Source organism: Pinus tabuliformis, chromosome 9 (genome assembly GCF_031772625.1).
Source record: "Pinus tabuliformis cultivar Carrire ecotype Pingquan chromosome 9, CPIR1, whole genome shotgun sequence".
Taxonomy (NCBI): domain Eukaryota; kingdom Viridiplantae; phylum Streptophyta; class Pinopsida; order Pinales; family Pinaceae; genus Pinus; species Pinus tabuliformis.
In genome coordinates, this window is record NC_142307.1 from 1,224,996,307 (window position 1) to 1,225,011,875 (window position 15,569).

The 15,569-nt window shown below is 39.5% G+C and overlaps 1 protein-coding gene across 1 annotated transcript in view; it reads left to right on the forward strand.

Annotated features, from left to right (window-relative positions):
- The window catches only part of RUS5 (root UVB sensitive protein (Protein of unknown function, DUF647)), a 236,285-nt gene that overhangs the window by 33,624 nt on the left and 187,092 nt on the right, over window positions 1–15,569 (forward strand). The window contains exons 2-3 of the mRNA XM_089443645.1: window positions 723–874; window positions 14,598–14,698. Of these exons, the coding sequence (XP_089299771.1) occupies window positions 723–874; window positions 14,598–14,698 (253 nt within the window). The remainder of the gene's footprint in view (window positions 1–722; window positions 875–14,597; window positions 14,699–15,569) is intronic.

Consider the following 15,569-nt stretch of genomic DNA (forward strand, 5'->3'; position numbering starts at 1 on the left):
GGTTGAGGGAATTGTGCTGATGTCTGAATTCCACATTTTTTTCCCTTTGTGGTAAGAGTTTCTAAGGCACTTAGGATAGTCATCTCATGGTCATGGCTATATGGTAAAAAATAAAGTTACGTGTAGGCTATCTCCTAGTATATAGTAGATTGTGGTCATGATGTAGTGCTGGCCATTTTAGGAGGTACTCCATCGGAGATTTGGCTACCTATACAACCTTCTCTACAGCCACGGGATTCCATATTAAGCAGACAATATCAATTACTTGAGTAGGTCTCAATTCATGATACCCTATAGTGACAAGTTTCTTGGCCTCATGTGTTAATGCTGTGGGAAGACAACCTGTAACTCTGTGTTTCCTATAACAATATTGAACCCCTTTTGAAACTGATTCAAATACCATAGTAGTATTCACTTATTAATACCCGTTTGTTAGTCATGACATTTTAGGTCTTTGGTATCTATTTCCTTGAACTCTTTCTGTTTATCTTCTTCTTTAACTTGCTTTATCAATTCGTTTCCAGTTGTTGTTGTTGTTTTTTTTTTTTTCGTATTCAAGTATACAGATAAGTCTGAACTGTATCCTTGTTTATGAGCAGTAACAATGAAAGATGGGAAGGGAGGGACTGGCAGTTTAGAATGTTGTTCATTAGTAGGGATATATGTGTTTTCCAAGCAGTCTATACGTTACACTTTTTTCTTCTAATTAGTGGGGTTGGCAGATATATGTTGGATAGGGATTCCAGGTTACAAGTAGTGGATGAGGTACATAAAGAGATGACGTCTCATGATAAAAATGGAGTTCAAATGTCCATCCAAAATCTCCAACTTCCAAGTATTATAAAGGACTTTGTATTGCCTGCAGGGTATCCAGGTGAATCATTTTTTTATGAATTCTCTTTTTAATATTTTTGACTTGTACATTCTTTACATGGATGCACATCTTAGTTTGGTAATAATTCATTTCTTACAAACATAGTGCCAGGGATTTATTATCTATTCTAATTTCTGAGATGTGAATTGGTAAATGCTTGCAATGTGAAAAGAATTGATGATATATTTAGCATCAACTAATGCCAAATAATTTTAGACATTTATTGTTGCACATGAGATAATGTTACTTTATATGAATTGTTAATTTACCAGACTTCTTTCAGTTGGTTCATCCACTTCAAATACTAATGAAAAGAAATGCAGGAACAAATGTAGTTTGCAAAGAGCAGATAAATGCTTATGATTTAATCCTGATTGGCTTTAAACACTAGCAAAGACTACAAATAGTAGTACGTCCAGCATTGTTTACATCATTTTCTCTTTTAGAGAATCTTTATTCTATGATCAATCCCTTTTTGGTACTTCATCTATACTTTCCAGTTAAAGCTCATGTGGAGTCCTTACCAATGTCATTGAATTGTGTTTCAATCAATATGCTAATCATCTTTGTCAACTGTTAGATTTCCTTAAAACCCAATAACTGATTTGCAATTTTCTAAATATAAAAATCAGAAATACAAACAACTGCTGCACTGGAAAATTTCAACCCAAACCGCTGAGATTAGATCGTGATGAAGAGATGAGATTAAATCATAAGTTAACTTAGGAAATCTTAATTTTTCTTAAGTCCAACTTTAGGAAATAGTTAAAAATTAATATTCTGGTAAAGTGGTTGCCGTGTGGGTCCCACTGCTAGCCTTAGCACTTAGGCAAGTAGAACCCTTACTTCTCTACTCCAATCAACACTCCCTATTAGAGAGGAAGGCGTTCTGCACTACACCCAACTTCTATATGAGGTAATCAAATCTGCTCCCTAGTAAAACCTTAGTCAGAATGTCTGCTGTCTGCTCTTCTGTTGGCATGTACTATAGTGAAACTATTCTTCTTTGAACAATACCATGGTGTGGTGATAATGCATGTCAATGTGCTTTGAGTGATCGTGGAACATTGGATTTTTAGAGAGCTTGATGCAACTCTGATTGTCACAGTGGATCACGATAGGCTCTGTTTCGCAAAATCTAAAAGGGGGGAGGAACCTACGGGGAAACTACTGGACTAAGTGACAATAATGGGACAATGGCCCACTGTCACTACAACTGAGGTCCCCTACTCTTTACAAACTTTCACCGATGGGAGGAGTCCTAGTATGATTATGATCACCTATAATAGATATTCTAGGCATGAAGGTTCAAGGTGCTAGAGCTAAAGCTCATTTGAAAAGAGGATCAATAAAGGTATGAGGCTTCAAAGAAGCGAACTGCTCCCTAAGAAAAACCCTAGAAAAGAAGGCACAAGAGCTAGGGTTTTGAGGTTTCTCGATGGTAATAGATATTCACAAGGTCAAGGCCCGAGAGAAGAAAGGGCTTCTTATGATTTATTCTAATGAATACTAAGCTTATACAACCCTCAAAGAAGTCCCCAATGTGACAGAGAAAGACCTAGGTTTTCCCTGTTGGAGTAGCACCTAGGGCAAGAGATTTTATGGATGAAACTCGAGTGGATGCCCACCAAACTTGGAGCATATGTAGCCTAGACCTAGACCTTGAGCATGATGTCTGGGCTGTTAAAATTGGGCAGCGTCTGGATGAATTTCCTCAAAGGGAAACCCTAAGTGTTATTTTTCCACAATACTGGAGTCTAGGTTAGAATCTTACAATGATCTGACGCTACCAATCCAAGTATCACAACAAACTACTTTGCACAAGGAACTATAAATAGCAGTAAATCGACACGTGCACAAATATAAACAACTTTTTATAATTTTCAACTACCCAACTTCGTTATATTAATCAAACTGATAATACAATTGTCTAGGGCTCCCGTACCAGGGATAATGGCCCTCATATATCCACTAGTACAAGAATACAAGAACAAGATACATTGATCATCTAGTCGATGTTGTGCATCATCTCAACTCCTCGATTGTAGCCTGAACACATTGCGGGTCCTTCGCTCCCGTTCTGTAGCACTGACTCTATCAATGAATTTGGTCCTTTAGGTCACTGAACTCGACTTTCCAATCTTCCCTTTAGCTGATCGTAAGTCCATCTACAACGAACACGTAGGGTCTCTCATTCGCTGCTCCTTAGTCCTTCAAGGACAAACCTTTGAGACTTCTTGCCCATTGTTGCTCCTCAACTACTTAGGGACTTCTTCCCACTATTATCTTCCTGTGCTGCTCCAATGAAGACAAACATAGGGCAGGAGGGCTGCCACCTATAACTGCTAGAAGCCCTTCTCCAACAATGAATTTGGGCTACAAACTGCTTGTCTTTGACCTCCTTCTTTAGTCCTTCAAAGATCAGTCAATAAGCTCATCAGTTCTGCAACTCCTAGTAGAGTTAGAGTCCTTCCTAGTTCTATACTTAGGGCTCACAAGGATCACTTTCTGATTGATCTCTAACAATCCTCAAATGTCCTTCCAACTTCTATCCAATCTGGACCAATATCCATTAACATCAAAAACAACTTAAATACATCAACACAAAATACCTTTTGATTCTTCTTTGGCCAGTGTAGATTGTTGTAGCTTTGGCTGACTAGTTAAGGCTACTAACAATTCATGTTTAGCCATCTCATATGACCAACTAGCCCTCTAACAAGTGTGGCCTTCCTTTCTTCTCAAATCAGGGCAGTTTGCTCCACCATACAGGGGTCACGACCCTCTGTAGGCTTCCCTAAAAGGGCTCGACCCTCCTGCAACTAGACAAAGCTCCCACGACCGTCAAAACAGAAAAGAAATCAGCGACAAACCCTCACAAAAACAACCTAGAAATTGTCTTGAAGCCTCGGTCTGCTAGCTCCAACACTCAACCCTCCTAAACAGTCATAGAAAAGATGCCCAACAACTCCTCTCCTCCTTCTCTTGGTCTCTTAGGCTTTCCGACCAACTTTAGATGATGTATTGCTATGCTTTGATGCACTTTGGATGTGTCAAATAACCTTCACGTCCTCTTCTATTTATATGCTCTCCTTTGGGATTGAACGAACTTGTCAAAAGGGCTAAACTAACCTTATCCGACCCGAACTTCTCTTGTGCAAACCCACCATCATACAAATAAAATAATAACTCTCTTTGTAGACCTTTGATCTCGATGATTTTAGCAGCCCCTAGTTCCTTTTAGGGTCCTCCTTCGCTTGGTCTCTTAGGCTTTCCGACCAACTTTAGATGATGTATTGCTATGCTTTGATGCACTTTGGATGTGTCAAATAACCTTCACGTCCTCTTCTATTTATATGCTCTCCTTTGGGATTGAACGAACTTGTCAAAAGGGCTAAACTAACCTTAGCCGACCCGAACTTCTCTTGTGCAAACCCACCATCATACAAATAAAATAATATCTCTTTGTAGACCTTTTGATCTCGATGATTTTAGCAGCCCCTAGTTCCTTTTAGGGTCCTCTATCATCTCTAGAAGTCAAATCAATAATAACCCTCATGGTTTTGGCCCCACATCTTTGGGTACAAAATGGGTTCTAAGCCCACAAAGCACATTTGTGGTGCTTCTTCCTCCAAACCCGAAACCTAGGGCTTGGAGTACCTCCCAAGCTACCAAAATCAACACTCCCTCTTAGTGAGTGAGGTACTTCCAGGACTAGGAAATAACTCATCATCATCATTGTCACTATTGTCGACACTAGCCCAATACCTGGTGCTCATAACTGCAACAAACCTTGTAGCATGGACTATGCCTCTATCGGAAGTGTCACTGTCATTGGAGGCCTCTTGCTTCTTGCTTCTTCTTCTCTCCTGAAATGCTTTCAGGTCTTTCCATGATTCCTTCTTGCCATATGTAGAAGTGCCCTTACTCTCCACTGATCACACGCTCTTCTTGCGCTGCACATTCTCCATCTGAACCTACAAGCTCCCTCTAGAACTCGGCTCCCTCTGAACCTTTGGAACCTGGACCTTCTTCTTAGAAACTTGTACCTGCTCCTATGAAACCTGCACCTGCTTCTTTGGAACCTGTACCTGGTTCTGCTTCTTTTTTCATGATCTATAGGCTAGCCTGTCAGCATATATAAACCATGCTCTCTAACTCCAATCACAACACCTACAGAGCTAGAGCCTTTAGGCCCGAGTCTCACCTTCCCACTTTGGAACAACACCTCAAACCCCTTCTGCTTGATTGCTGAGACGGTCATCACGTTATATCTGAGTCTTGGTACAAACAGTACATCCTGAACTCACATCACCTGACTTGACTCTATCTTGAATGGCACAACACTTGATCCCATGATCTCTTTCTGACTCTTGTCGCCCAACACCATGTGAAACTTTGAGTCCCACTCAGCTAGAGTCTCAAACACATCCTGTGACCTTGGCATATGCTTCAACGAACCACTGTCCATGTACCATGCAGACTCGTCGATGCTACCTTGAGAGAAATGGGAGATTAATGCAAAGTCCTCATTCTCCAATCTCCTGGAGAGATCATCTATCTTAACAGACGTGGCGACACCTATGACCTGCTTTCATTTCTTCTTGTCATCTCTCTTCTTCTTCATTGGACACTTCGTCGAAAAATGACCCATCTCGCCACAATTGAAATAGTTGATCTTACTCAAGTCCTTCTACTTGCCCTTCATCCTTGCTGCAAGAGCCACACCATCATATGAAGCCTTCTTGTTCAGATGAAGATCCTTGTTTTTCAACTCTTCTTGAATGAAGTCATCCCACAACCTGTTCCAGTCCGGCAACTTGTCCCTGGCAACAATCCCCTTGATGAACGACTTCCATTCTGGAGTAAACCCCTTCAAGGCAATCCTCACCATCTCGGAATTTGAAAAAGCTTCACCGATGGTGGCAAGCTCATCTTGAACTTGAGACAACCTCGTTAGTTACGAAGTCACCCCTTCACCCTACATCAACTTGGTAGCCTTCAACTTATCCTGCAATAGCAATACCTGGTTCTCGATCTTATTCTGGAACAAATTCTAAAGAGCCTCCTACATCTCATGGGCAATGTTCTTCCTGGATAGATGAGTTATTAAGGAATCCTTGAGAACGTCTAGGATGATCAACTTCACCTTTGTATCCAACTCCTTGTACACTTCTAGCTCCTTAGTGTTAGTTGGCTTCTTGATTACTTTCTCAGCAAAGTCCCAAATCCTGTTCACCATCAAAACCAACTTGATCCATTCCTTCCATGGACTATAATTGGACAACCCTTCCAACTTGACCTCATATTGTAGTCTATGAAAATTCGAAACCCGAATCCTATTGCAGCAATTGGAAATAATTCTCCTATTTGTTAAATTAATTTTTAACAATTTATTTACAATTTGCTACAACAAATACTTAATCAATCACACTCCAACATACACAAATAAAATTGCGGAAGAAATAAACGCTGGAAGAAATGCTAGAAAACACATAAATTTACACAGTTATTTTTTGGACCAATGTCCCAGGAAAAACCCAACTTGGGAAAATCGATGCAGCAGTGAGGGTTTTATTTATTATGCAGCAATGAAATCTGAGTACATCTATGGATGCCCAACTGGCAATCCAAACAGGGAGAAAATCTGAGTAAAATATTGAAGGGAATTACCCTTCTCCCACAAGCAATCTCTAGCTCAACTTTCCTTATCAAAAAATCGACCTCCTAGAGCACTATGTTAGCGTCTGCGCTGCTCTATGTAGTTGGCTGGACGACTTGCTTTTGATTGGGCTTTGATGAAGTCGTTCTGTCTCTAGATGCTGAGAAAATCGCCTCTCCGACTCTTTGGGACTCCTCCCGGCCTCTGGAACTGAGAACAATTTTGCTTCTCTCCAAATCAAACCGCCTGATTGAAGCAACTACGCTGCCCCTCAGCGCTGCCTCTTTGGGATAATTCGACTCACTTGCTGTTGCCTCCCCGGATCTGGAAAATCTTTCCTCCGGATCATTGTCTCTGCCCCTCACTCACTGCTTCGATCTCACTGGCTCTGTCTCTGACAACTGACTGCTGCTACTTAGGAAATCGATCTGCTTATGAAATCGAACTACTCAAGTGATATCTCCAATTCCCATCGACTTCTTCATATAATCCTTTGTTGAGACTTCAACGACCAAGATTAGATCTTAATCGATGGCTAGGATTAACTTGAAGTCGATCCGTGTGAGTTTCTAGAACATTCACACCTTAACTTAATTCATTCTGATTAATTAGTCATATTCCCTAAGTTTAGACTTAGGAAATATTTAAAACCTGACTAATGATCTAATTAAGTCATTTCTAGGCGGAATTTCCATAAACGATTTCTAGGTTTTGGAGATCTCATGCATTCTAGCCTCTCCACAAAATTTCGTGGCTTGAACACATCCGATGCTACAAAAACTAACACTCCCTCTTAGTGAGGAATGTGTTCTAGTGTTCTACTACACATCCTGTGACAACACTCTGTCTCTACATCATCTCCTGTTACGTTGCTGATGTCTAGTTGTTGTTGCCCACCAACCTCTGCGCAACTCTGATATGTGCTGCATCTGTGTTGCTGCTGACCCTGCTGAACTTGCCAACACTGCAACTCCCTCTCATCTATTGCTGCTGCAACTGCAACAACTGCAACTGAGAAGCATCCTAAATACTAAATCAACTGTGATCAGTATGATGCATCTGTCACCCGAGTCTCCATCTACTACTAGTGTCAGCACTGCCACTGAAGAATCTGCGTTGCTGCTGACTTTGCACTGTGCCAACTGCACTGCTGCCAACTTTGCACTGTGCTCCCCAACATCTAACTGCAACTAGACTCTACATCTGCCACTCTAGCATCTGACTGCATCTACTGTCACTGATCCATCTTGCTACTAAATACCGTGGGCCCCCGTAGAAAGGTATTGATTCAAGTGTGGACCTCCTCAGGAATCCCGCTCATCTGTAGCGCTGTGGGGCTACAACACCAAATCATCCCACTTGACTCTTGGGGGTATGTCAACAAACATGGCAAAGTATTCCTCCAGCCTTGAGGACAACCTATCGATCTCTTCTGATGCTGCCTGCTGGTCCTGCTTCTCCTCTTTGTCCTTCTTCCTGAGAGGACACTGGGTGCTGTAGTGACCAAGCTCACCACATCTAAAGCACTTGACCTTTGACAATTTCTTCTTCTTCTTTTGTTGCTCCCCTATCCTTGATTGGGACCCTTCGATGCAAGGGCCACATTCTCCTCCTCCTTCACTTGCTTCGATCCACTGCTGCTGCCACTGATGGAGCTCTTCGCTAGAGCTCATCTCAACTACTCCTGCTGCAAATCAGCGAACATCCTGCCCCACTCTGGTAGAGCTTGTCTTTGCCCAATATGCTTTGGACAAAGACTTGCCATTCCTCAGAGACATTGTTGAGTCAAGCTCTGTGGGTTGACGCGTTGTCCCAACAACTGACAACTAGTCTCGGACCTATTGAATCCTGCTGAGGAAGGGGTCTATGCCTTCCCCCTTCTGCATCCTAGTGCATCTCAACTTCTCCTCTAAGTACATCTTCCGCTGCTCAGAAGTGCCCTGGTACAGCGTGGTGAGAGTCTCCCACATTTCTTTGGCAGTCCCTTTGCCAGCTATGTGTGAAACAATGTGATCCCGAACACCATCAAGAATCAACCTCTTCACCCACGCCATCTCCTCTCTGTTCTCCTTTAGCTGATCTGCATCCGTGGGGATAACTATCACTGCATCTATAAATGCCTTCAGGCCATATTCATCTAGAAGGAAGGACATCCTTGCCTTCCAAATGACATAGTTGGAAGCACCGTCCAACCTGTCCTGATCTCGAAGTCCAATAGTGGCCATCTCAACAAGTGTTGAAAATCTCCTCTTCCCTTCTGCTCGGCTGTTGCTCAGCTATTCACCCTTCCTTCTGGAGTGAGAAGATTTGCTCACAACGACTGTTGATCTGCAAGCAAAATCAAACTTCTTGAGACTAGAAGTTCACTGAGGAAAATTTTCCCTTAGTGTGTGCTCTTCTTCCTCTCGACGCTAGCTCTGCTCTAGCAAACTGCTGCAAAAATACTGCGTCCAGCTAGATATCTACTCTGCGAAAACACTGGGTTGCTCCAAATTTAATCTTCGACAATTAGGGCACAAATTCGCATATTCTAGAGCAACAATTCCATACATTAAACAACTTTCAAAGAAAAATTTCGTCAACATTAAGCACTTACAAAGAGACTTCCAATATATCCATCCATCATTCAAGAATAAGCTCTAAAGAAGAAAAGCGAATCATCTTCCACACATCAAAATGCATCAAAAGAGTCTCCAATAGCTCCAAAGAAAAAGTGCGAGTTCTTTTACAAGAGAACTAAGCCAAGTGTGATGATGATTGTTGTAGCCCAATTTTTCCACAGTCAAAATTTAAATTTTGACTAAGAAGTGATGCAGGTACTATTCATGTTGTTTCCCTAGGACTCAGTTTGAACTCTAGTAGAGAAATGCATCCATTCGAATAGTGGAGAAATACTGAAGAGGGTTTGTGTTAAATCCCTCATGAATTTCATTCTCAGGGTTTCTCTATCCTACCAGCAAGGTCAGATTTGCAAAAACATAATTTTTGTCCACAAGATGAATGTCGTGCACAACCATTTGTTACTTCTGGCAGTGATATAATGAATGAAAAGAGCTAATACAAGAAATTGATATATCGAGAACATAAGATATACCCAGGAAACCCCAACTTCGGGGAAAACCTACAACTTTGTGTGTGTTTTCTATTAGCTCAACAAATAAACTCTAGAATTTTTTATAGCAAGGGAATGCTTCCATTTTACAACAAATCCAATTTCAACCACTGATACAACCCTTGCGCACTTGTGCTAACCTCTTCGCACACGTACTATCGTACGATTGCGCTGATTCTGCCTTTTGTGCACATATGTGCACTGTACGGCTACACAAGTCGACCTACCCTTGTACACTGTGGCTTGATGTACTGCTGCACTGATTTTGGACTAGATTGAGGCTATTCAACCCCCTTCCTTGTACCTCTTTAGCTTATCTGATCACTGTCTGCTGCAAACCCTAACTTCCTTTCTGAGCCAAACACTCACTCTTTTGTGCTCTTTGAACTGATCTACACTTCGCTCTATCTCCTCTTATAATTTCGACCAAAACCCTAAAGTCACTTTCAACGACTGAGATTAGATCGTGATGAAGGGCTGAAGCTTGAGATTAAACCATAAGTTAACTTAGGAAATTTTAATTCTTCCTAAGTCCAACTTTAGGAAATAGTTAAATAAATTAATATTCTGCTAAAGTGGTTGTCTTGTGGGTCTCTCTGCTAGCATTAGCACTTAGGGAAGCAAAACCTTTACTTCTCTACTCCAATCAACACCAACATCATTCCCATTGTTGTTGGATATCAGAAGTTATTTCATATAGTTGTCATAATGGGTGTCTCACACTCATAGTGGGCCTTTTGTTTTATGTTTTTACTCCTTATTAGGCCTTTGTTGTGGATTCCAACTCATGGCTTTGTGCAAACTTACCTAGGTCCAGTCCTTTTTCCATAACTTTGTCCCTTAAGTATCATGTGTATACTAACCCCTAAGAGGCATAACAGAAATTTTCCTCTTTAGATTTAAGGTTGTACTCTAAACTAATAATAGAAGATATTTGGAGAAAATTCTCCAAGGAATTTGGCACAAGGAATTTGATTGCTCAATACTAGTTGTTCTTTAGTCTACAAATTTACTAGACAAAGTCAACAATTACATTGTTAGAATGTCTACTATAGGGAAATTGCTTGGAAGAAACTTCATTTTGGATAACTTACAAGAGAACTTGATGTTGAATCATGAGAATGGTGGGACACAATATTATTGAGATTGCACAAATGTCATGTCCCCAATTAATAATTTTGCTAAGGGAATTCTCAATTTTGTAATTTTTGGCAGTTAATAAATATTTGGCATATAAACTTAGGAAAAGTGGGTGAAAAAGAAAAATTTATAAAGGTGCCGCACCCAAACATTAGAAAAGCCAAGAAATTCGATGGGAAGTGGAGAGTGGAGGCCACTCCAAGGGAATACACACCCCTTGGAGGAATTCGAATTGGGTGAGAGGGAATTTGATGGGTGGAGCCCACAAGGAACGTGAGGGATGGCTACCTATAAATTGGAGGTGAGGCTCTCATTTTAGGGGCTTTTTGATCATTTGACGAACTTTGTTGTTGCTCAAGTTGTTAAGCTGAGTCACAAGTGCTGTTGAGCACTAGAGTTTCTCAAAGAGGAAACTCACCCTTCTCTTCAGTGGACTATGAGTGCCACCCTAGTAAGGTTTCACCATTGTCTCGTGGAGGCAGGGAGAGGCATAGCACAGGTGCCACGAATTTTTTGAGCTAAACTGGGACACAGAATCAGAGCTATGCTATCCTTTGGGGAGTTGGTGCCGGGAATTAGAAGCCACACCATTTGCTGGACACTACTTGCAGAATTTTCTGGAGGAGAGGAGAGAATTGCAGAGCTGAAGTGAGCCCTTCTCACCAGTACGAATTATTCTTATTGAGCCTATGCAGTTACTACCCAGGTTTGCGCAATAATTGAGAGGGAGTTGTTGTGGGTGGTCTTGGTCAGAGGTATTTGGAGCTGGGCTGTTGGGTGGGAATTAGAAGGGAGCCAAGGGAAGATTTTCCACTATTTTGGAGGGTCGTAAAGACATAAATCCCTGCAGACCGAAATTCATTGGTGGTGGAGAAGTGCTAGGAATTTGGGGTCAATTTTAGAGTGTCAAAACTAGAGAAAACCCTTCTGGGTTTTTGACAAGGATCTCATATCTAAATTTGCAGAATTTTCTGGGCAGATTTGAGGGGTCAAATAGGGGTCCCAACTCAGCTAATAACAAGAGAAGCTAGGGGAAATTTGGGCCAAAATTCCGAGGCCAACATTTGGCCAATTCCTTCGTGGGTTTTTGTGGGTTATTGGTGGAGAGCCCGAGGTTAATTTCCCAGAATTTTCCGAGCACTGGAGGAGGCCCTAGCAGTGGTTCTTCATAGCCGGCAGCATATTTTTGGGCAATTTCAGCGTAGAGCTAGGAGAGAGCAGCAACAGATTTGGGAGGGATTTCTTATTGTTGATTTGGGCTTACCTAGCTTGCCTTGAGCAAGCCCAGGTGCACTCTTTCCAACACCTCATTGTACCCTATTCATATTATAATAAAATGGCTCAACGACGCAGTTTTTGGTGCAATTTCATGAACTGATTCATGTGTTTGATTTTCATGGTTTTTATGTCTATGTTTGCTTTGTTATTTACTGTAAAAATTCCCTAGGAATATTACAACAAATAATTAAAAAATTTGGGTATACGTGCATTGGTGTTCTTGTGTGAATATCTTATTTATAGATGTGCTAGAATTTTGGTTGATGTAGGTTTCATGTGAAATTAACCAACCAATTTATCGATCGATTTTGGTTTTGTGTAGACACAAACCACCTAGTATAAAGTGGGCCCCATTTGAAGTTATGCTTTAGAAGATTACTTTTATAGATTGAGCATTTAAGTTGGACTTTATGGGTATAGCCATTATTTGAGCAATCAATGCTTATTTTTGACATTCATAGCTTTTACACGTTAAAACCATACAAAACTAAGGTGAAGATGAATAGGTATTAAATATGTTCTCGTGTGAATACCTTATTTATAGACGTGGTAGAATTTTGGCTGATGTAGGTTTCATGTGAAATCAACCAACCAATTTATTGGTTGATTTGGGTTTTGTGTCAAAATAACCATCTATTATAATAATATAAAGTGGACTGCAATGGAATAGCTATGTTTTGGACGATTAATTTTACAGATTGAGCATCTAAGTTGGACTCTATGGTTATAGCCATTATATTAGGAAGCAATACTTATTTTTGACATTCATGGCTTTTACATGTTAAAAGGCGTACAAAATTATGGCGAAGATGAATAGCATTAAATTTATTTTAATGTTCAACTTGGGATAACTTATCGTCAAAGTAGAATAGGAAAAGAATTTATATATTATGATAAATTGCTCCATAATTGAATAATTGACACCAAATTCAGATTCAAGGATGAAGATGAAGTGACAGGCTTTATCTAAACCTTTAAGTCAATTCTTCATCTCGTTGGTTTTAAATTGGGGTTCCGCAAAATTTTTGAACTTTTTGTCTTCATCAAATTCCAAATGGATTAACTATTCAATGAATTACAAACACCTTTATTAATTATTAAAGCATTTCCCAACATTTCTCCAATCATATTTATTGTCCTGTTTTCCAGGATGACTACCAAATTGTTGAACGTGACACTAGCACATCATACGTTTGTATAAAGAAAGATAACTAGGAAGCGAGATGCTCTAGAGACAATCAATAAAATTGGAGTTGTGACTTGTAAAAGAACTTTGGGAGATATGAACAATAAGGGTCTGCATTACTTCTAGTTGATGTCTTGATATAATAGATGAAGGTCAAATAATAAAAGATGTACTCAAAATTCAAAAAGATGAGCTGGTTGCTCCTTTTGGAAACTTCCTTGGGAAGCCCTCCAGGCCCTTCCTCACATTCTGTGAATGGTGCCCTGGGTAAATGCAGCTAGTAGACAATTTGTATGCCTAAACTTGAGGGACCCATGTGGATTTGACCTGGTGACCTCCTAGGTCATTTGCAGCTTTAGCATGGAAAGTCAAACCACTTGAGCTAACCCTTGTGGACCGTGGTTAATAAAGAACCAATTGTTATCATTATTGTCTTCTATTTTTTTTTCTATTCATCAAAACAACCATGTTTCTAGGATGGATGCTAATATTGTGAATGTGAGACTAGCAAATCACACCCTTGTATGAGCACATTATGATGATGATGATGCCATATTTTGAATTTTCTATAGCTGATGAACAAGTTAAAGTTGAGCATATTCTTTTTGATAATATAAGAATTAAGAGTCTGCAATAGTTTTGGTTGATGTTTTGATGAAATCACGAGGCATTCCATTCTGAAAATAAAAGAAGGTTTCACTTGAACACATTATCCTCAATTCTATTTATAAAGTACGATAAATCTTACCATTATTCACACCTTTATAGAGGGCAACCAAATTTTCATAACTAGGAATGAGCACCTGTTAGGTCTACAAAAGAACTTTTTATGATCATTAGCTATTGCAAAAGTGCTCCAAACTAACATTATGGGGTGCCATGTTGGACTATTAGCAAGATTAAAAGTATGGAGGCTTGCATAAGGAGATAGTGATAGAAGTCTCAAACCATAAGAGTTGTCTGACATTTATATGAAATATTAGCCTTTGATATCCTAGAGTTGAGTAGTTTCACAAATGAGATAGTGATAGAAGTCTCAAAGCAATTGAGTTGTCTAACATTTATATGAAAATATTAGCCTTTGAAATCTTAGGGTTGAGCAGTTCCACAAATTATCATTTTGGCAAACTATGTTGGCAATTTTACTCTTGTTATGATATCCTTCGTACTTTTGTATGCCTTTTATTATTATCACGGTCATAGTTAATCAAGATATTTGTTTTCTTCATAGTTAGCACATTACTAAACTATCAAGAATTTGTCATGCCACTGGAAGCATATGTCATAATGAAGATATATTTACCTTTCATATGCTTGGTTTGATTCAATGTCTATGTGGTTATAGGTTCAGTTTCTGATGACTATATAGAGTACATGCTTTGGCAATTTCCAACAAATGTGACGGCTTGGATATGCAAAACAATTGTCACCTCGAGTCTCCTGAAGGTATATTATCTCCTCATGTTTTATTCTCATGGTAGCCTAATTTTATCTCATCTATCCATGTTCTTAAAATGGAAAATTAGGGGATAAGGCCTTCAGTGGAAACCCATTTTTGTCTAGTGATGAAGGATAAAATCCAATTCAGGTTGTTCATTTTGTGTAATTTACAAGATTATAACAGAATAAAACACTTAACAGTTCTAATGACTTTTTCTATTCTTGACAACGGCTGTAGACATGAATTAAAAAAAACAAATTCACCTTTTAGAAATGCTTACTGAACACATCCTTTACTTCACATGTCAAAAAACTGAAACCTAGGCTCCTGACATCACACTTGGAATATTTTGTTGTATGACCATTATTACTGCAAAAATTAGCATCCTTATATATATGTCAAAACTAGACTCTAGTGTTGCAAAAGAAATTGTAGATAGTCTACAAGGCAATCAATTCTTCTTCCAAATTTACAAACTTTGGAAAGTTGTGGTGTGATAGGGAAAATAGACCTTTTTATAGCTTTTCGTAGGTTAGAGAATTTGAACATGAAGTCATTGAAGTTGTTAGAACTAGAAATTGGTCTTCCTTCTTTCTTCAACCATATATATATATATATAGATAGATAGAAAAAAAGTTAGCATACAATGAAATCTAGTCGGATTCTAGGGAGAAAAATATGACATCTTGAACAAGGAGATACCTCAATTGAGGGAGTAAAGCCTTCCCAATAACGAATTTCCAATGTAATTTGAAGTTTCATGGTCAATGCTATTTGATGTCTAATTTCATTTCGCATGCATTAATATCCCAAATGGTCTTTACTCATTAACTTATAGATTTAACTCAACTAGGCATGTCTATAATTACTTGTACT